The sequence below is a fragment of the Ammodytes marinus genome, assembly GCF_949987685.1.
Source record: "Ammodytes marinus genome assembly, chromosome: 11".
Taxonomy (NCBI): domain Eukaryota; kingdom Metazoa; phylum Chordata; class Actinopteri; order Uranoscopiformes; family Ammodytidae; genus Ammodytes; species Ammodytes marinus.
Window position 1 is genome coordinate 11,249,161 of NC_137215.1, and position 22,580 is coordinate 11,271,740.

The following is a 22,580-nucleotide window of genomic DNA, read 5'->3' on the forward strand; positions in this document are numbered from 1 at the left end:
AGGGAGCATTTGCGCATGTGCGATATCTGCTGCCCCCTGCAGGACGACGACAGCTGTAACACGCAGCGCAAGGAGCTGAGTGCATGTAGGCCTACTCTGTACAGTTTCCGATATTAACGACATGACGAGAATACATGTAGAGATAAATACATTTAAAAATATAAGTGGGCAAGTTCACCTGTGCAGAGAAATGTGAGCATCCACTAACAGACACCACTGTAGTCTAAACTCTTCAATAAACACAAATTCATCAAACATGTTGAGGGATATAAAATATGGCTTTAACAGACCTAACTTACAGCAATCTTCTAGTCAGTTTGTCGGCAGATAGAGACCTTATAACTTTTCAAAAAACAATATTTGTCTGAGTATTTTCAATGAGCCTGAGTCATTGCTAAATAAGGATCGTTAAACCCGTTTATGGGCATTATGCTCCATAATGTGTATGCATTTCTAAACACCACTAGAGGGAGCCAAATAATTCAAGATATAAAGCATCACACATACAGTCCAATAAAGAGCTTCTGTTACTGAATTGCAATAAAATTTGTTCTGCACATTGTGAGAAGACAGGAGTGTTGATCATTTTGGACTCATCTGATTTCAGGATTCCTATTTTTACTTTAAGGGCACCAGAAAAAAACGGATGGACAAAGTTAACATGAATATAAATCCAAGTTACAACTCTACCTCGCCTCCCTTCACATTGTCTGTACTCCCATTCACACCCATTGAAAATAAGACTGGGGCTACCTGTCAAGTGACTGTCTAGAATCTGTGGAAGGAGTTCCATGTGAACCTGTACAAGTCTCCCCTTCTCTGCATTATGCATGCAACATTATATATTTTGTATAGGCTACTATATAAACCACAATGTTTTGTAACAAACATTTGTGGAAAATGCAATTACACAAACATGAGACTTCTGTCTCAGAATCATCCACTAAATATTAAAATAATGAATAAATACATACAATACATAAAGGTTACAACAACAACAACAATACACTATGATTAATTATTCCCTTTCAATTTAATCATGATCATGAACAAGTTTTTTTCCATATAGGCTACATGTTACTTCCATGTAAATTATAAACTTTATCTAGTTTACAGTAGCCTACATTCCGGAGGAAATTGAAAACTGTGGAGATTAAGCGAGTAAAAGATTAGCAAAGTTACTACAGCTGCCATAGGATAATGATTTTAGTAGTGTCAAAGAGTCTTTGGGTTAATACAGTCAGATTCAAACACGAATTGAGGAAAACAACATGCAACTATAAGCTAAATAGGCTATAGGATACTGTATTTTTAAGAAATGTTAAACCCAAACACACACATAGAGAACAAGTATTCAATCTGAAACAGGTTTATAACTGGACTATAACCAGACTGTATGGGCTATTACTTGGGGCTCGGCTTGAACACACCTCCAGAGTAGTGGGAGTGTCATCTGAGGTTGTAAAAGCAATCAAGATTCACCTATCAACAGAACCCAGACACATCGTCGTTTAAATCCATACAATTAGCCTACCAACAATATTATACATGTGGCGGTCAAATATTGTACCTAAAACTGCAACCGGCTTATTTGACTGAGGCATAGAGCTGCGCGTGTTTTTCATGTTTTTGTTCTCGTCACACTTATGGGCATGGTAATTATGATTTCGTTTTTCTCTAGTGCGCATGTGCTAAACTGTGTTACTTCCTAGCGTCTAACGTTGCCTTGGAGGTAGCTCTTTCAGTCTTCTCAGTGCAAAAAAGGGCGCACGAGTGTAGTCAGTCAGCCCAGCAACCCAGCAGAAATGTCGGAAAGTCAGGAACCGGCTGGGGCCCCCAACGGCGGCGACAGCGACAGCCCGACAAATGGCGCACCCAGACCGGCCGTGGGCAACAGAGTGACCGTGGTGCTCGGGGCTCAATGGGGCGACGAGGGGAAAGGAAAAGTTGTGGACCTGCTGGCACAGAACGCGGATATGGTGTGCAGATGTCAGGTTGGTGGTTTAGCCCCCGTGCTGCATTCACGTACTCTCTTTCCTGGTCAAGCTGACGAAGGTTTTCCTCACACATCTAGCTACAAACAAGTTAGGTGTCAGGTCCGCGTCCAGCTAACCAACATCTCATTGTGTGTGTTGTTCTCAGTGTTTTGCTAATGTCACCTTGAGTTCCTGCTAGCTGCTTGCCTGCTTAGCTCTTCGGACTCCCAAAGTGATGTGATGAATTGTCTCCTGTCGCGCGCACATGACAGGAGGATAGCTGCAGGAGGTACCTCGGGCTGACTAAAGTGACCAGGTGCATCACTCCAACTGGGATATTCTTCTTAATTTTTTTTGTTCGCTCACTGTTGCTTCGTATAAAGCTCTTTAGCAAAAGGGACCAGTGTTGGGTTTAAATACATCCTTGGGTGATAATGTTAACAGTATAGCCTACCTACTGTATCATCTTTGATGGCGGTATTGCAGAAGTGTTCGTTTAATGCGATAAGGCTACATGGTCTTGGAGGCGTCATTAGCTGCATTTAGGTTATAAAACCCCCCACCAAATTAGTGTTTAGGCCTATGAACAGTAATAAATTATAATACAAATAGTTGTCACTCCATTTAGTGAAATAGCCTAGTCATATATCGTCCAAATTGAGTTCTTCAGTGGCAGTTATTCTCTCTCTCTCTCTCTCTCTCTCTCTCTCTCTCTCTCTCTCTCTCTCTCTCTCTCTCTATCCTGATCCTTGAGGTTTCACTTTCATTTCCACATTCACCAAAGCCTCTGGACTAGTAGGCTATTGGCAGTTTTTCAATTAATAATTGCCTATACGAATAATTGCAGCCTTGGTAGATGGTGTTACTTTTACACTGTATAACCTGTGATTATGGTTATTGCAGCAGTGTTCCTCTTCGTAATGCGTGTACACGTCATCCTATCCTGGTCTTGAAGGCATCATTAGCTACAATTTAAACTATTTATATTTAGTCCAATTCAAGTTTGTCACTGTCAGTTCCTTGTTGACTGGACTTTGACTTCAAAATATAAACACCATTCTGTTTTGCTTTGAGGGGTGGGGCCACACATGCTTAAATAAACCAGCTTATCTATTCAGACAGACTAGAGGGGCCCCAAGAGGATATGTGCAATCTAACATCAGGATTTGAGTGGCGGCGTCCAGACTTATGACACAAGCAGCATGTACACAGCGATGTGGAAGTGTTCTTCAACCTCACATCAGTGTTTGTTATTTCATCTGATCAGGCAGTGTGTAGTTTAAGTGACGTCCAATGCGCCCCCCTCTTTATATGGACGTTGTGGCTCATTGGTTCAACTCCCTGCCATACTTGTCCCTGATGTACATGAACAAGAAGAGGTGAGCTATTGAGGGAAAGCAGTAGAGGGAGGACCAAGCCCCAGTCTGAGCCACATACTTAAACCACATGCACTCCAGGAAAGCCTTGGTCTGACAGAAGACTGTTCATATTTGGTCTGCAACTAGATACAGTGTATTCAGTCAACCTGTCTAGACTTAAATGTAATAATAACCTTATTATTTTGCAATAGTGATCGTCTGGTTAACAAAACAGCTGAGTTCAGTGTGTTAGCCCATCAATGTGGAATACTTCCCATTTTGTTGACACTTTGCCTGCTTCAGAGTTCATGCACAATACTATAGTGAAACATTGGAGAAACTGCTATAACGTGCAATACAACAAGTAGTCTGTATTATTGCTACTGCATTCATAATTTGGGTGAACCACTGGTTTCCATTCATCAAGCAGGGAATTTTCTTTTCTACATTTCACAGATCACATAAAATAATTTGGGAAGTCAATCAGCAGATAAATGAATAATGATAAATTGCAACCCTCCTTAACACTGTGCTCCTTAATGCAACCGTCAATCCAACAGCTCATTCTAACTCTGTGTAGATCACAGGGCTGTCTGTTGTCTCTGTTGATAACAAGTTGACATAACAAGGATTCTCCTGATCCTCTGAGCTTCCCTGTTCCTGTCGGTCCTGCCAAAGCAAGATACATAAAAATAAACCCCCTCTTGGCAGAGGCCTTCGATACATTATTGTGTGTGTGTGTTTGGGCTGGAGATAGCGTTGATCTTTTTATAAAATGATTAGCCTTGCCAGCAGTCTCGTTGGTGTTGGTTACAGGCTAGACCTCTAAGAAAGCAGGGCGTGTAGCTGAGAGGGCAAAACACAACTCAGGAGACTGATGGTTTACTCACTCAGTAGTCCTCATGCCGGAATATCATATATCCAAATCATGTGGTGAAGGTATTTGCTCATTAGCCTCCAACGCTCTCAATTTAGGGTTGTATGCAGCTGTACTGGTTAAATAGTTACAGCCCATTTAATATAAACATGTATTCATATGAATATTAAAATATATTATATAAAACATTTCAGATAACTGAATGTCTGACAAAACACATATATTTGATTTATGTAATAATATTAAAGTATAATGGACATTTCCAAAATCTTCCGACATTTTAAGTTGAAATGCACTAAAAGTTCATTCTTCCTCTTATTTTTTCTGTTTGGGAGATGATTAGCCTAGTACCTGAAAGCTGCCACAGGGCTCTGAAACAAGCTCGTCAAGTTAAACTGGTGCCATTTCCTGTATTTAGAAGAAACTCTCAGAGGACCCTAGTCGTGTTTACACCCTGGATTTCTCCAGTATTTTGTATTGGCTTGCCAGGAAACGGATTCATTCGCCACGGATGGTCTCATACCGATATACGATATTTATTTATTTATTTATTTATTATTCTTTCAGACAATTCCACACAATACACAATTTTCTCTTGCAAATATTCATACATCATACTTTGTGTTGTCCGAAGGGAGACGGAAGAAGCCAAAGGCTTATCAGGTCCCGCCCCCATTTTCATCAAATTCGGATTCAGATACACAGATTACTGTTACAAAATAAAAATAAAATATCATCTGGATCAAATACCACGCGCTGATTCAATGCACTTTGCTGCTATGTCATTGTTTACTGAAACCAAGGCTTAGTTCTATAGAAAGTTCTGCATGATTGCCCCTTTCACTGAAAAATTTGGTGAATAGAGGCACCGTGCACAACATCTTTCAACACTCAATGAAAAGGGTCAGATACATGTTATGTCTCGTACAGAATTCTAGCAGAAATACCTCAAGATCAACACTCTGGGAATGATTTGCTAACTTCATGCTAAACAATTGCAAGTGGTTGTCAACACCAGGGCTTGAAGCTGTGACCTTGAACATATTCAGTGGTTCTGTCCTCACCATGGCACCCTGCTGCTTAGAGACACAGTCTTATACACAACACATGATGCATTGTCATCTTTTGTCAGAAAAGTAAATCAGCCTTCATATGAATCTGCTAGCTAAATAGAACCGCAACGATTCGGACGATTGATTGAGCCGCAAGTATTGCAACTACCATTTAACGCTTTATTTTAATTATTACAAACCGCTGCCTTTGCCAAAGATGTTCTCAAATTGCAAATGTAAGTCTTCTTAACATTGCTCGTTTTTTTTAGAGCAGACATGTTGACCCGTGTGGAGAGACACGTGTTGTAAAAACATAAACATCATTTCGGAGTAAGCCATGATATAATGCATAACACCATTAGCAGCTAAATGTCCATCCATCATTAGTTTGATTTATTAACACATGTTTCTTCTGTCACTTATCTAAATATTTTCCATGAAAAAGTCGTGACACTCAAAGACCACAAAGGTTTTCAACATAACGATCTTTTAAGGGGAACTGACAGTTTAACATGCGCGAATCAGTGTTACTTTTGGCCAGTTCTAAGTTGTATGTTCACTGCGGATCTGTGGATACGTACACATCCAGCAGTTACGTAGCAACAACATCATTCATTTGGAGTTGTGTTCGTGTCCACCTGATGTGTAAATCGAATATTCTAACCCTAACCCTGTGATCCATTGTTCATATAGAAATATTGTTAGCTGCTTTAATAAATGACCCAACTCTTAACTTTCTGTGGATCAGCTAATTAGTTCACAAATTCTAATGACTAAGACATTTCAGCTGCACCAGTATCCCATGCCAGGCCTTCCATACCGCAGCAGGATGTGGGCTGTGACACCTGTTTTTATCCCCTGGTAGGGAGCAGGGTCACAGGTCCAGATCAGGTAACAAGGCGACTGGATCCTTTAACACCCAACAGGTTTTTTTTTTTACAGTCTTTATTCTGAGAAAGGTGTAAGAGAAGTCATTTGGACTTCATACCAAAATTCTTCACTTCTGTCCTTATTCTTTAATTTCTTCAAGTGAATGTCAAGTCAAGGTCAAGCCCTAGATCATGAATCTCACCGTTTTTCCTTGATTGTGCCAAGGAAAAACTTCCCAAAATTAAGCTCTTCATTTCAGGAGAAGCGACCAAGGAGGGACCACTTTGCAATAGATGGCGTGTGTACAGAATAGAACAATGTAAATGTATGTGTGGAGTGATAAATGTATTGTTGCATTGTGAACATAATTCGAAGAATATCTCCAATGTCTCCGTTGTTTCTGGAAAATCAACGAGCTCAACAGTAGAGTCAGGTGAAATGGTGTGTAGCACTGTAGCGATTGAACTTGCAGAACAGCTGATTTTCCTTTGGGCATTGCTGTTAAATGCTTTGGATTTTTTTTAAATGTTATCTCTAAACCCCGTGGATAATCAGTGTTGCAGTAGCAGTGTACTACAAACCAACACAGTACAGTAGCAGGTGGGTATCAGAAGTTTAGTATCTTGTGATGGTGGGGGGGAAAGGAGGCCGGCAGATCACGGGACTGTGAGGAGAACCAGATTTAGGTTCTCTGGGGGGATGGAATGGATCGTTAAAGCATCTTTAAAAAGAAGAGGCATCTGTTTTCCCCCCTCTCCACGTTCAGGGTGCTGCTGTGGGGCCAGGAATAACTCCATGTGGTCTAAGCACATGCTGGGCCTGATTTATATACCCAGCAGCATTAGGAACGTATCCCCGGTCACAGGACGGAGCATTTGAGTCGCTCGTGAGCACTGGCGCAAGTCGCACAGGCATGACGCGGCAAAACATCGTAATACATAACATCCTATATTTAATACTTGTCCTCTCTCCCGTTCAAATCTTTGATTTTTTTTTTAGCTTTGCTTGTGCTGAATGAATTGAATTGAATGAAATCTTTTATTTTGAACAATTTAGAAAAATAATAATACAAGAATAACAAAAAGTAAAACTGGGAATAAAAAAAAAATCAAAAGCTAATTAGTAATTACAACATATTACACACCAAACCCGTTAAAAAAAGGGGTAGGAAGAAACCTGGGCTTGTCCAGTCCTACCTACCCCACGGTAAGCAAAATCCAGTAAAATAAAATAAACAGACAATTTTAAATACAAAATACTACTCCAGTACTTTTTTCCATGTTTGCATCATGTCTATGAGCTGCAGAGTCTAACCTTTTTGACCGAAGCCCTGTATGTCGACTTTATGTGCGTAGATAATATTAATGATGAGATCTCACCAATGCGCTTCTGCTCAGTGAAGGGTTGGCATTCATCATCAGACTAAAACTAACCAGTTCCAGGAGTTTGGTGAGTCAGACTTGCAAAAAGGAAAACTAATAAGAGAGGTTTAGGAAAAGGATATGGAATTGTACCAAGCTGTGGTTTGTATTTGACCTTTCTTTGACCTGTCTCGTCATTGAACTTGATGCCAAAAAAAAAGGAAAGTAAGCTTGCTAGAACTAGAAGGTTGCAAAGCAACACATACAATTCCTTCAGCGTGTTTTTTGAAGTCCTGTCTGACCGGACCAGAGCACTGTTGTTTACATAATGTTTAATTAACAGCACCAAACAATCGGATAGATTTGTCAGTAAGTTTACACTGCAGTGAGATCTTTTCCCTTGAGATGTGACTGCATAGGGAGCAGTGTCTGTGTGAGCGTTTCAGCAGCAGCAGCAGCCAGCACAGAGTCGCACACAGGGGTTTGTCTATGTATGATGCTGCTTGTTGCTACTCGCCAAACTATTCAGCCTTCCTTTCTTTCAGCTCGGCCAAACAAAGTCGCAAGGCCGTCGATTAGTCATTATAAGAAAACCAAAGGTGACAGAGCTTTTGCTGTGGCTGCTGCTCCCTAATCTGTGGAACAATCTACCATTTGAATATAAGAACTGCTCAGTCCATTAATTGAACACAATTCATTGCTTCACATCTTTGCACTGGCTTTTAATACAAGTTGAGCATGACATTTTGACATTTTATTATGCTAATTTTTATTGTGTTTTTATTTTTCATGTTGCTTATCCTATACAGTGTTGTTTGTTGAGCCTGTACTGAGTTTTTATTTTTTTTAAATGTGCTGCTATATAAATAAACTTTGACCTGAGTAGTCAAATGCCTGTCTGTCACTGCATTTCTGTGTAGTCTATTCTCCTCATGGTGGGTCTCTCTGTCTCCTCTCCTGCAGGGCGGGAACAACGCAGGACACACAGTGGTGGTGGACTCCGTGGAGTACGACTTTCACCTCCTGCCCAGCGGCATCATCAACCCCAAGGTCACCGCCTTCATCGGTGTGTAATGTAGACGCGAGCAGCACGCAAGCAGAAACACACTCGCATTCACACCCACGTTTGTGCTGTCTGTCTGCGTACTCACTGAAGCGCGCCCACACACACACACACACACACACACATCGTTTTCTCACACACTATTATGCACAGGCTCTGGTTTCAAGGCCATCCACTCCTCGCTATTTCCTCGCCCGAATTGATCGAGACTTCTATTGAGCCAGGCGTTCGTCATTGCCCAGAGTAAACGTCCTCCACTTTGACGACTGCTGCTACGCTCACTGACTGTGTGATCAGCTTGACTCTGGGCCAAACTACTGCAGTTCTCTTTCAGAATCCTCTCCTCTGCAGTAACTTCATTAGCTAATGGTGTCCTATACTCTTTCCGTCTGGCTTCTTCCAACCCTCCACACGTCTGCACTTTAACATGTGCCAGCTGCATGATCACATCTCTGCCTTGATATTTTATATCAGTAATATTCTGCAGGCTCAGACGCTCAGATAACATGCAGCATGGTGTCAATCTTGACATTGTCTTTCAAATATTATAACTAAATTAAAGTGGAGCAGTGTACGTTTCTTTGATTTACTTTCTTAAAGGTGCTGCATTATTGACTACTTATTTATGTTGTTTATCACCATTTTCCACACTTTCAAGATTATTCTGAGCTGTTTAAAGGCAACACTTAATCCCACAGACACACTTTTCATAACGACGCTATAACTGTATACTTGCAGCGTCAGCTCTGTAAGCTCGCATTCTCACTAAGCTAAATCCTGATCTACATGCTGAGATCTCCAGGAGTGAAAAAGTGCTTATTTGATTCTGTATAATGTATATGTCAGGCTAAAACCATAATTCCAAACAGAATAATTGACATTTTAAAAGACGTCTGTGTGTATATTAAACTGCACATCATATGATAATTATGTGTATTCTTCTATACATCCAGTATGTCAGTTACAACAGCACTCAACATATTCTACCTTCATGAAGGTCGTTATCGTACAGGTTTTGTTGGAACAGTTTTGGGCTGCAGCTTGCGTTGTCTTTGTGTTGTATTGTGTAACACTGAGGAATGCATATTTAGGAGGGAGAGTTTAAGGTGTGGAGGGAGGGACGTCAAACAAGAACACTGCATGAGGTGAAAATGTGTAGCTCTTCTCAAGTCTTAACCCAAACGTTATACACATGTTCTATATACTAAATGGTCATAAATCTGCTCAGAAATCACAGAGAAACCCTCCAGTCTACAAGAGGCTGGTCATGATGCAAGAAACACTTCTCTGTATGACAAAATAAGAATAACACTGCACCACAAATAACACTTAATCCTCCAAAATGACTATGAAGTTAGATCAACACCTTTCTAAAACAAAAACCTCACTGTGTAGGCCGAAAAAAGCAGAGATTTAATTAATAACATTATTTAAAGCTCTGATTTATCTCAGTGAGACACAACAGTGTGACAGCGAGCCAGTATACACAACGGACCCTAAATCTGAAGCATTCATATTAATTAACACATTTTTAATCATATTTTTAATGCTACTCATTCTGACATGGTTTTCTTTGCACTACATCGTTCAATTCCATTTTCCTTTTTGTTTCTTTTTCTGAAAGCACTGGGTAACTGTCAGTGTTGGTACTTTTACTCAAGTGCTGTAAATAGATTTAATTAATTCACTTTGCTGGCATACTTCTACCCTGCTCATTTCTGAGAGGTATCGGATTAGTGTCACCTCGACAAACTTTAGCAGTACACTTCTGCGTACGCACTGAATGCATCTGCAACATTAATCGACATAATGAAATGCACATACTTTGGATGGACTTTTAGTTTGGATACTTCAGATACATTCTGCTGCATAATACATTCTGTGCTTTCATTTAAAGTTCATTGAACTTCTTGGTGAAGTCGTTCAAAGGCCGTAGAGTTGGAAAGCACTTCTATAAATAAGCTTGAGTTAAAACATCCTGCAGGCCCAAGGACAGTCATCGTGACTTTGTATAATCTTTATGTTATCTTTTTGCACACAACCGCCAATGTCTGTTTAGTTCAGTTTTATCAGAGACTGTAAACTTAAACGTTACCATTTTTTGAATACATTTTTTCCCACCCAGGCAATGGTGTAGTGATCCACCTCCCAGGCCTCTTTGAGGAAGCAGAAAAGAACGAGCGCAAAGGAAAAGGTGAGTGAAGTTAGAGGTTAAACAGAATGAAACAATAAGTAACAGAACAAGACTGTGTTTTGTGTGTCGAGACTCAATATATTTGTTTGTGTGTGTGCATAGGACTAAAAGACTGGGAGCAAAGGTTGATCATCTCAGACAGAGCACATATTGGTGAGTAGTACTCGCATATTGTGGGAATGCATACATGCACAAGTGTCTGTAAGTTGTGGGAGTGTGTGTTGTGTTTGTGTGGGTGCTTGAGCCCTGGTTTCACTGAGGTGTGTGTGAGAGTGTGTATTCCCTCTCTCCCTCCTCCTGCAGTGTTTGACTTCCACCAAGCGGTTGACAGCGTTCAGGAACAGCAGAGACAAGAGCAAGCAGGCAAGAAGTAAGAAACCTGTTATAAACGGCTGCGGCAACAACACACACACACACACACACACACACACACACACACACACACACACACACACACACACACACACACACACACACACACACACACACACACACACACACACACACACACACACACACACACACACAGAGGCTATAGACAAACTTGTAGGGAGAGATCAGATCTGTTGCCATGTCCACGCATTCCGAGAAGGAAGTTGACTCATCCTCCTGGACTTATCTTCAATCTCATGAGACACCACCAACAAACAGTAGAACATCCAGCTGACCACAGCATCTCGTAGATTTAAAAATAATTTCAAATGCAACACTTCCTGCATTCCTTAGCTATTGTTTGTATTTCTTTTATTTATTTCTTTTAAGATACTTTTTGGCATTTTTCATGCTTCATTGGCAGTGTGTCGAGACAGAGGTGAAATGGGGCAGAGAGGGGAAGTCATGCAGAGAACTGACCCTGGAGGGATTTGAGCCCGGGTCTGCTGCGGGGGCCTGAGCCCGGGGGGCGGCGCCCTTACCCACTGCACCACGGGCGCCCCTGCATTGATTGTATTTTTTAAGTATTCATGTTAGACGGAAGTCACAATCTCTCTTCATGTGAGAGTTAGGTCACTCTTTGTCCTTCCATCTGGATGATTTTGGAGATTGTTTTGTTATAGCAACCAGCACGGCTCTGAGTGAACAACAACACTGTCCCACACTACACATTCAACGATCGTATTTATACAGTACTGTAAACTTAATTTTTTTAGTGCAGCAAGTGGCATCAGCCGTAGTATTTTATCTAATTTTCCCTCTTAACTTAAATCAAGACTAGGGTATTTTCTTACAAAATTAAAACGGCTATAATAATCCATCATTCTATAATGACAATGCATCAGATGACAATGTGAAAGGGTTTAATTAGAAATTCACTGTTTCACATGAATCTGCAGTTGGCTTTCTGGAGCTTTATTGTGAGTTTCAGCTCATTGTTTAGGTGTTTGGCTGCAACTGTACAATATTTCCGCCCCACTCTCACCGATTTAATAATGTTGTGTTTAGCTGCAGCAGCCAGCTGATTTCAGATGTTTGGTGCTGAGCATGTAGAGCTGGTGGACATAATGAAGCAGATTAAGAGCCAGATATTTCCCCCAGGTGATGGAGGCCACAAAACAGCTAAAAGAGCATAAATTGTTCGACCTACCAACTTAAAAGGTGGTATGTCAATATTGTGTTCACAACTTGTTTCTGCTGTGATTGCAGTTTAAAAATAGGTTACTAAAACTGCAGCATATGTGTATACATATTTAGGAGTTGAAGGAAGCATTCAAGCCGATCACTTATTTTGTGAGCACACCTCTGTGGCCGTGTATTCACATCACAAAAACAACAACCTGCACACTGTCATGCATCTGCCTTTTAACCCCACATGGTGACCCCTCACCCCAGTTAGTTGTGTTGTGTTGTGTAAGGAAGAGAGAGGAAAGGTGTGTTCACCAGTGTGCCTTAATGCCTCAGTCATTATAACCTTTTAGCTGATTTCTGTGAGGTGCTTTTAGATTCCCAGCATCTCCAGGCGTCCAGCTTGCTCTGCTGCTTGGAGTCAGAGTATGATGTGGATTCATTTTACTGCATAATTGATTGATTATATCTGCCAGGAAAACATGCATGTTCTTTTTAAAGGTACACTGCGTCACACACTCTGTCTCTGTGTGTGTGTGTGTGTGTGTGTGTGTGTGTGTGTGTGTGCGGATGTGGGTGTGGGTGGATCCATCTTGTCTGTGTCTTGGTATTTTTTACATTTTTGTCCCCGCACATTTACACTTCTTTACGAATTTAAGATTAAGATTTCCAGTTAACGTAACAAAACCTAATTGATAAAAATGCAGTTTCTACTCGGGGCTATTAACACTGGAGAACTGCTAACAATTCAAATATGTCTTGTATGAACTGTTAGCAGTTCTCCTAAAGAGCTGTTCCCTCTCTAAACTTCTAAACTCAGACAAAAGTAACGATTGGAGATTTATGTTGCAAAACTTGAACTTTTCCTGTCCTACCCCAGTACTAATCTTGATGCCTGATTACTGGATTTAAGTAGTTAAGCTAGCTGCAGCTTCTATTTTTTATACAGTAAATACACTTTGCTCACATTACTCATGCGCTTTTCACAAAGTTAACCTTTTTGAATGCATGGCTTTTTACATTGTTGTATTGTTGGTGATGAATACTTCTGAATACTCTTACCACCAGTGATGAAACTCAATAGACAACATTGTAGGGTGAGCAAAGTTTGCCGTGGGAAGCCCTTTCCTTTTTAAAAGGGTGTGTTACAAGAGTGTGTCATAGGTAAATATTGATCTAGTTAAACGGTTTATTTGAATAGTTATCATGTGATACTCTTATCATGTATAAAGACATGCAAGTGTCAGTGATGCATCTGTGTGAAAATGTTTAGTGTCTATTGAGGCTGGCTGAAAATGGAACGATGACGCCTGCTTAAAAATAAGTCGGTATCAGCATTGGACTATTCAAATAAGGTTTCTCTGTCACTTGCTTTTTGCACTGTGCTCCATTAACAGCTCAGTCCGATTGACCAGTTCTACGATTGAATATAAATTGCACCTATTGTTTCAGTCACACTTTTGGTCCTGTGAGAAGTTAAAACACCTGGGGATTAACTCTTGTGATGCATGACATGATGAACTTTCCAACTGATAAAAAGGCATTTTATTGTTTGAGATCACATGCTGATGCTATTTCTATTTTCGCTTTTCCCCCTCCCTCCCTCCCTCCCTCCGTCCCTCCCTCCCTCCCTCCCTTCCCTCTTGGCCCCGCCCAGCCTCGGGACAACAAAGAAGGGGATTGGTCCAGTGTACTCGGCCAAGGCAGCACGTAGCGGCCTCAGGATATGTGACCTGTTAGCTGACTTCACTCAGTTCTCAGAAAGGTCTGTGCCAACTCTACATGATCTTATATCTGTTAGCCTGGGGTTTTGGTGAAAATCTGTTTTTAAGTATATTTGCTGTAAGTGTCAAGGCTTTCCAAAGAACTTTGAGGAATGAGTTATGATTAATTGCATCTTCACCTACAAGAAACTTCACCTGCATTTCAACCACACATACCTGGCTTCAGTTTAATCGCCTATTTTAACCACAGGAACCTTTGTAGGAAATAAGGAACTTTACCTGCATTTTTGACATTAAAGATTAAGGTCCAAGCGGGTGTTTTCTGACAGAAAAAAAGTTAAAGAAATTCAATAGGTAATACAATACAGGAAGTCCCTTTTTAAGGTAAAAACAACAACCTTGTGTGCAAATGCTTATCTGATGCCAAAACCCTACACAGAGGTTCCTAATATTCCTAGAATCTGTTCAGAGCCACTTTGTTTAGTTTCTGTTTGTCCTTTGTGTCTGGAACTGTTGCTTGATAAGGAGCAAGTTAAAATGGCAAGATGTTGTTTTTTGAACCTTCTGTGTTTATATTCTCCTGATGTTAAATGCTATGTTATACCAGCCCAGTTGGTGGATTCATTGAATTCAAACTTATCAATGTTGCCTCTTACAGGTATAAAGTATTGGCCCGGCAATACAAGTCCATGTACCCCACTCTGGAGATTGACACAGATGGAGAGCTGCTCAGATTAAAGGTAACGAAAAATTGAATACAGAAAAATACTGCTAGAAACATTAAATAGTTTTCTGTGCAGTAATGTGGTGTGATTTTTAGGACTATGTGCAGAGGATCAAGCACATGGTGAGAGATGGGGTGTACTACATGTACGAAGCTCTTCACGGCCCTCCTAAGAACATCCTGGTGGAAGGAGCCAACGCAGCGCTACTGGACATAGACTTTGGTCAGTATATCGCTGTGTGCATGGGCCAAATTCTGTTTGCCAACTCTTTTACTCTGAGAATAAATGTGGTTTCAGGGGCACCCTTAGCTCAGTTGGTAGGGTGTCCCCCCCATGGGCCTCGGCCAGCAGCAGACCCGGGTTCGATTCCAGCCCGCGGTCATTCTCTGCATGTCACTCCCCTCTCTGCCCCATTTCAACTCTGTCTCTACACTATCAATAAAGCATAAAAATGCCCAAAAAAATCAAAATAAATGTGGCTTCTGATCACGATCGCCCAAGCGCTGATGAGTGCATTCTCAGTGACCCAGTTATATGTTTACCCAAAACATTTGAACTTTGTGATGCTCTTTACAAAAGCCTGCTTGGAGCTCAGGCTAGGGATGACGGTAAGTTTACTTACTGCTTATGAGGCGCTCTGGCGTCTAGATTTGACGTGCACGCTCACAGTTAAAACCACTTAATGCCACCGGACTGTGCATGAGCACGAAGGGCATCTGCTGTCTGTTGGTCTGACGATCACAATTACAGAGTGTTCTTTAAATCCAGAAATATTCTCTTAAGGGTGATGTCGGCAAAGCATTACGATTGTATTTTACACACACACACACACGCTAATCTTGGCCATGTCCTGGTAGGTCACTATAACTGAGCAGACCTGTCAACACCAAGAGCAGTGACGGCACTGAGCCAATTTGAATTGCAGTGGAGGTTGAACACTGGCTATTATCAAAACACGTTGCCTGTAATAACTCTGGTGGTATCAGGGCACAGTGTCCTGGGCACTGATAGGCTTCACTCTCTGGCTAGCTATATCTACTGTATACCTGATTAGAAAATAGTGGCAAATGTCACTGAAGCATCAAGACTCTTTAACTTTAGTCTTCATCATTTGACATTAAGCGTATGTGTTTGCATTAGCCTTTATCATATGGGAACATGTAGTGCGTCAGTGTTTAGCTCAAGAGCACTTGAACAGCTGTAGGCGACTTCAAACCTGTTCCCCTTTACACAACCATATCTCAGTCTAAACACTAGGAAACTCAAAACTTGTTTGACCGTATTATCTGAACCACAATTCCTGAAGCATGCCACTGTCTGAATATCTGTGGTAGAGTTGAATTGTGTTTGTGTCAGTCTCTATGTGGTTATCACCTCAGGCATAGTTAGACAGAGGACAAACCAGTAATATTACTTAACCATTTAGTAATTGTTTTGTTTTGTGTCACATAGACAGGTTTTTTTAGACAGCTTAACTAGAAGCCAGTGAGCCTCAAGCCAAACTCAAAGGTCAACGCTAGGTATTTGAGAACACTTTACTTCTCAGTCAGTGACCGACTGAGAGGTATTTCTTTTATGGGGCGTAATATCCAGTGATTGATTGAGCAAGCAGGTTCTTATTCTCAGTACAGGTTAAACTGGGACAATAATCCACACCTCGTTCTTTAAATCTTTGATGCAGAGAAGGAAAAACAAAAAACTTTGCAGGTGTTTCTAAAAACAATAAGAAGTGAGTTTTTGTAGTTTGCAGCCAATAGAGGCAATTGAACAGTGAAAAGAAATCCACTCCTTGCGCCGTTGTCTTGGCCCAAAGTGTCAGACTTTGAAAATCGACTTGCTCTTGACAAATCTTGCTCCCAATTTTGTTTTCAGTCGCATGGTCTGTTCAACCACTTTGTACCGTAAAAAAGAATGTGATATGTGATGAGTTCACACTACTCATGTCATTGCAGGGACCTACCCGTTTGTGACGTCTTCCAACTGCACGGTGGGTGGAGTGTGCACGGGTCTGGGCATGCCGCCTCAGAACGTTGGGGAGGTCTATGGCGTGGTGAAGGCCTACACCACCAGAGTGGGCATTGGAGCTTTCCCCTCAGAACAGACCAACGTAAGAGTACACACACAGTTACTCATATGTTGTATCAAGGTGCAAACATGACATAGATACAGTACATCAGAGCTGTGATTACTTTTAGTATGTCACATTAAAAGCAACTGGTTTACAACCACTTCATTTGAAAAGTCAACGATTCTGGAGAATGCTTGTTGTCAAAATCACTTTTTGTCAAAATCAGTGAATATCTTCAAACTAATATGCTACCTGTCCGTACTGTGTTTGCACTGAACATAAATCAATTGTCAAAGGGGTAGTTTGGTATTTATGGATGAGGTACGTATACATAGTTAGTCTATGACATTATGGAGATGGTGATGAGCGTAGTCACTTTTAAGGAGTTTGGGGAGTATGTCGCTGTAGCAGAAGTAATGTATTGTTGCAAAATCATTATTTTCCACATATTTAAATGCTAACCCGAAATAAAAATATCCCTTCAATTGTACGCTAAACTGCGATTTCTTCCACAGCTTTAATTTGCAGCCAGACAGCTGTTTATTTTAGTTGTGCATCTTGTGTCTCTTTCTGGAGGCAAAATTAAGCGGTGGAAAAAGTTTAACATAGGATAAGGGAAGGGATATTAAGCTTAGCATTTATACTGTTTACCTGAAAAAATTAAATAAAATCTTCTGTCCCTGTCTGCAACAATTTGCAGCCTAGGCACTATAAACTGGTATGTGAACAAAGGGAGTCAGTCGTTCCTAGCAACATTCCAGTTTACAGGGCAAAAGATGTGTATAAACCACAGAATTTTATTACAGCTAACACACAATACGGCCAGTTAGGGGATCATGAGGCGATATTAACTGATTTGAAAGAAAATAATGTGTTGCTCAGACTACTGCAGGAGATGTGTAACGTTGTTGTCAAACAGTGCCATCCAAAGGAGGTTTTGCTAAACTGCCACCAATCACCATCTGTAGTGAACTTCATTTGTCTGCTGCTCATCTTGTCCTTCGTAGGAGATCGGAGAGCTGCTTCAGACTCGGGGGAAGGAGGTGGGCGTGACCACAGGTCGGAAGAGGCGATGTGGTTGGCTGGATCTGGTGCTCATCAAATATGCCCACATGATTAACGGCTTCACCGCGTGAGTTCAGTGTGTGTTTTGTATCATTATGTATTATATTATATCGTGTAGCTTAATGTGTGTGTTTATAGTGGAAAATCAAGGGATATAAAGGAGAACAATAATCAATCTGTATTTGTTAAAGGGGCAGGGTTTCACCAGATGTTTGCAACTTAACGTCCTGCACCCTTTTGTCCCCTTAGTTTAGCGCTCACCAAACTGGACATCCTTGACGTGTTCTCAGAGATCAAAGTGGGCGTGGCGTACAAAGTCAACAACGAAATTATACCTCACTTTCCAGGTGAGCCGCTGTGTGAATGAGAAACCTTTTTATGTGCAATTGTTACAATTGATTTTCAGCGCTTATTAAGAGAATAACTTAAAACAAAGGTTGTGAAAAAGGATTTTAAAATATCCCACCTCTCGTCGGGTCTACAGCTTTTCCTGTTCTTCCGGTCTACATGATGACTATTTATCGAGAGTTCTTTTCAAGGCAGAAACATGTTGATCTGCTTTCATAGCTGTTTGATTGCAGACTCCTGTAACACTAAATGGTGTGATATTATCCCTAACCTCTGGTCTCATTGATTGTGTGCCAGCCAATCAGGAGGTGTTGCAGTGTGTGGAGGTCCAGTATGAGACTCTGCCCGGCTGGAACAGCGACACGTCAGCCGTGAGAACCTTCGAGGAGCTGCCTGAGAATGCCCAGAAATATGTCCGCTACATTGAGGAGCACCTGGGAGTGGATGGTATGAAGGGCACCTGTCTTTCAATGTCCAGACATGAAATAATGACTTAGGTTTTGATGCAAAATGTTTCCCTAACCCAAAATAATGATTTATGTTTGATAGGTATTTTCTTTACAGTTTTAGTTTTTGTCAAATTGGTTCTTTTAGATACAATGGAGGAAATAAGTATTTGATCCCTCACTGATTTTGTAAGTTTGCCCACTTACAATGAAATGAACGGTCTATCATTTTCATGCCAGGTTTATTTTAACAGTGATAGACAGAATATCAAAAAGAAAATCCAGAAAATCACATAAAAAGAAGATATAAATAATTTTGCATTTCATTGAGTAAAATAAGTATTTGATTCCCTATCAAATCATTACTTAGTACTTGGTGGAGAAACCCTTGTTGGCAAGTACAGAGGTCAGACGTGTTTTGTAGTTGATGACCAGGTTTGCACACAGCTCAGGAGGATTTGGACCACTCCTCTTTGCAGATCCTCTCCTAATCTTAAAGGTTTTGAGGCTTTCGCTTGAGCTTCAGTTCCCTCCACAGGTCTAATGGATTAAGGTCCGGAGACTGGCTAGGCCACTCCATGACCTTAATGTGCTTCTTCTTGAGCCACTCCTTTGTTGCCTTTGCTGTATTTTAAGAGTCATTGACGTGCTGGAAGACCCATCCACGACCCATTTTTATGGACCTGGCTGAGAGAAAGAGGTTGTCACCCAGTATTTCATGGTACATTGCCCCATCCATAGTTCCCTCGATGCAGTGAAGTCCACCTGTCCCGTTAGAAGGGAAACACCCCCAAAGCATAATGCTTCAACCTCCATGTTTGACTGTGGGAATGGTGTTCTTGGGGTCATAGTCAGAATTCCTCTTCCTCCAAGCATGGCAAGTCACTATGATACCAAATAACTTGATTTTGTTCTAATCTGACCACATCACCTTCTCCCAAGCATTCTCTGAGTCCTTCAGGTGTTTATTGGCAAACTTCAGACGGTTCTGTACATGTCCCTTTTTGAGCAGGGGGACCTAATGGGCACTACAGGATTTCAATCCATTACGGCATAGTTATAGTAGTGTTACCAATGGTTTTCTTGGTGACTGTGGTCCCAGCTGCCTTGGGATCATAAACAAGCTCCTCCTGTGTAGATCTGGGCTGATCCCTCACCTTTCTCATGATCATTGATACCCCACAAGGTGAGATCTTGCATGGAGCCCCAGACTGAGGGAGATTGATGGTCATTTTGTGTCTCTTTCATTTTCGAATATTCGCACCAACAGTTGTCTCCTTCTCACCCAGCTTCTCGCCAATTATCTTGTAGTCTATTCCGGCCTTGTGCAGGTCTACAATCTTGTCCCTGGTGTCCTTAGACAGCTTGTTGGTCTTGCCCATTATGGAGATGTTGGAGTTTGATTTATTGACTCTTTTGACAGGTGTCTTTTATACAGGTAACAAGTTGAGACAGGTGTGTTTTATACAGGAAACTAGTTGAGATTAGGAATACTTTTTTAAAGCACGAGGACTAATCTGTGGGAGCCAGAATTCTTTATGGTTGGTAGGGGATCAAATACTTATTTCACTCAATGAAATGAAAAATAATTTATATATTTTTTTAATGTGATTTTCTGCATTTTCTTTTTGATATTCTGTCTATCACTGTTGAAATAAACCTAGCTTTAAAATGATAGACCGCTAATTTCTTTGTAAGTGGGCCAACTTACAAAATCGGTGAGGGATCAAATACTTATTTCCTCCACTGTATAGAATGGCATTTAATTAAAGTCTAAAATCTAATTTTCCTTATACAGAAAGAAGTAATTTTGCACCGTTGAACATTTAACTGTTAAATTCACACCCGTTTGCACTATGCTCAGCTCCCTCTATGACCAGGTTTGCAACTCAATGATTAACACCTACCTATCTATTCTCTGTTTGCCCAGTCAAGTGGATTGGAGTGGGCAAGTCTCGGGAGTCCATGATCCAGCTGTTTTAGACGAAGGCAGGCAAAGAGGATGCACAGCAGTGAATCAACTGTACCCCTTCTGCTCTCTCCCCCCCCCCCCCCCCCCCCCACACACACACACAGCCTACCTAACTGTCTCAACTTTTCCGACAGAGACATGTCCATCATGTCTGTTCTTAACACTTCATCACTGTATCATCGGACTGCTCCACATTATAGACCAGACCGCTCCGGAACAGACTGACCTCAACGTCTCAATTCAGATGTTTTAAAAGTTTTAAAACTTTAAGATAACAGCTCCACGGCCCAGTATCTCTTTAGTCTGTCCATGTTTAGATATCTAAGATATTAACGTCAACATACTCGGCACACCAGCTTCCATCAGGTCTAAAGGGGGGGAGAGAGACTCACACACAAACACACACACACTGACGCAGACACGGGATCACGTCCCCTAAGAACTGTCAAACGTTGGGTCGGTCAAACAATGTTCAAGTGTATTATTATTTTTTTGTTAATCTATGCTGTGTTTTAAATGCGCTGTGCCATTCTGGTGTAAATCAGTTTTAAAAAGTTTGAACCTCGGGGCACTTTAGATGCTTTGGACTCTTATCAGCTTTATGTTTTATTCTGCCAGGTTTACAGCACATCCTGACATGATCAAGGGATCCTTTAATATTTGTATACTATTTGTGTCTTTTTTTTTTCTCGTCTTCAGACAGATGTTTGGAGTTAAAGCCACTCCCATTGCCTTGTCATTCAACCAAAATATTTGCCTTTTACATTTTCTTGTAACTAGCTAACTGCTTCCACTAAATGCTGGCATCGATCCTTCTGTAAATTGAGAAGTTTGATGTTTTAAAGAGAAAGTAGACAGAAGAGCCACAGCAACAACCTTTAATGATGGAATGATGAAGAATACTGTACAAGACAGTTGTCCATATTACTCCACACGTTTTTAAAAGCAGAAAGAAAATGAAAATATTACGATAAGTTAAATCTGATATTAATGTGGCGTAAAGTCCAGACTTTGGGAGACTTTTCCTCTAGAGCCACAAAACACGCAAACTTGTTCACACTGGCTACTGAACTTTGTATAAAAATCACGGAACGCTCCTTTAAAGAGCTTCTTTTGATTGAGGTGGAGAAGCTGAACAAATTTTGGTGGAATTGTCACATTGTTTCTGTCAAATTTTTCATCAAATGATCATTTACATTTTAAATAAGTGTTGTGACAGTTTTAAAAGCAGAAACAGACTCACTATCAAACAAGATTTATTTGCAGACGTGGTTGAATTTGTTCTCTTTTTTTGTCAGATGTCTGTACAACCTGTTTTTTTTTTTTGTTTTTTTTTGAAGATTACACATTTTCCAATGCTTTGTCTGAAACACACGAATGGGTTTGATACCAGAAGTGAAGCATTTAGTATTTTAAAAGATGAAATGTCGACTTTGCTTGGAAGCATTTAGTTAAATTAAGTAGTCAAATCAAATCATTTGTTTGTCAAATACATATAAAACAGTATCTTCTCTTGTGACATAAAACTTGACTGCTCAAGTCTGAAACATTTTTCTCAGGACATTGATTAAAAGGGGATGTTTTTTTGTTTTGTTTTTTAATGTATGAACTCTTCATGCTCTTTTTGTCTTGAGATGTCTTGTGCTGAAACCAGAGAGTCTTCTAACTGAGTTGTGAATCAAAACAAAGAAAAAAAAAAGAACTATGTGTACTGTCAACAACTCTTATTAAATTTAAACTGGTGGTGTTTTCTGAATTCATGGTGAAGCAGTTTTGTCACGTGTACTACATGACTCTTTCACACTCTGTAAGACTTCTATCTGCTCCACTGAAGCAGTCCGTCATGTCAATCAAAGAGACAATATACTACATACATCAACAATACTTAAGCAATTTAATTAAGATCCCTGGTGGAGATTTG

General features: G+C 40.7%; 1 protein-coding gene across 1 annotated transcript; it reads left to right on the plus strand.

Annotated features, from left to right (window-relative positions):
* Window positions 1-1,624: 1,624 nt before the first annotated feature.
* On the plus strand, window positions 1,625-22,409 carry adss2 (adenylosuccinate synthase 2). The gene is made up of 13 exons (XM_080036586.1): window positions 1,625-1,994; window positions 8,458-8,560; window positions 10,683-10,751; window positions 10,854-10,904; window positions 11,055-11,121; window positions 13,969-14,076; window positions 14,694-14,775; window positions 14,856-14,982; window positions 16,713-16,867; window positions 17,836-17,960; window positions 18,143-18,240; window positions 18,539-18,688; window positions 20,618-22,409. Exons 1-13 carry the CDS (start codon window positions 1,806-1,808, stop codon window positions 20,668-20,670), a joined length of 1,377 nt encoding a protein of 458 aa, XP_079892712.1. The 5' UTR covers window positions 1,625-1,805; the 3' UTR covers window positions 20,671-22,409.
* The last annotated feature ends 171 nt before the right edge of the window (window positions 22,410-22,580 follow it).

What these genes read in the sequence shown, in the direction of transcription:
- adss2 (XM_080036586.1), top strand. Translation starts at nt 1,806, where the DNA reads ATGTCGGAAAGTCAGGAACCGGCTGGGGCCCCCAACGGCGGCGACAGC. An exon ending in GCTACTGGACATAGACTTTG is followed by an intron (nt 14,983 to 16,712) that starts GTCAGTATATCG and finishes ATGTCATTGCAG; the next exon opens with GGACCTACCCGTTTGTGACG. An exon ending in ATGATTAACGGCTTCACCGC is followed by an intron (nt 17,961 to 18,142) that starts GTGAGTTCAGTG and finishes TTGTCCCCTTAG; the next exon opens with TTTAGCGCTCACCAAACTGG.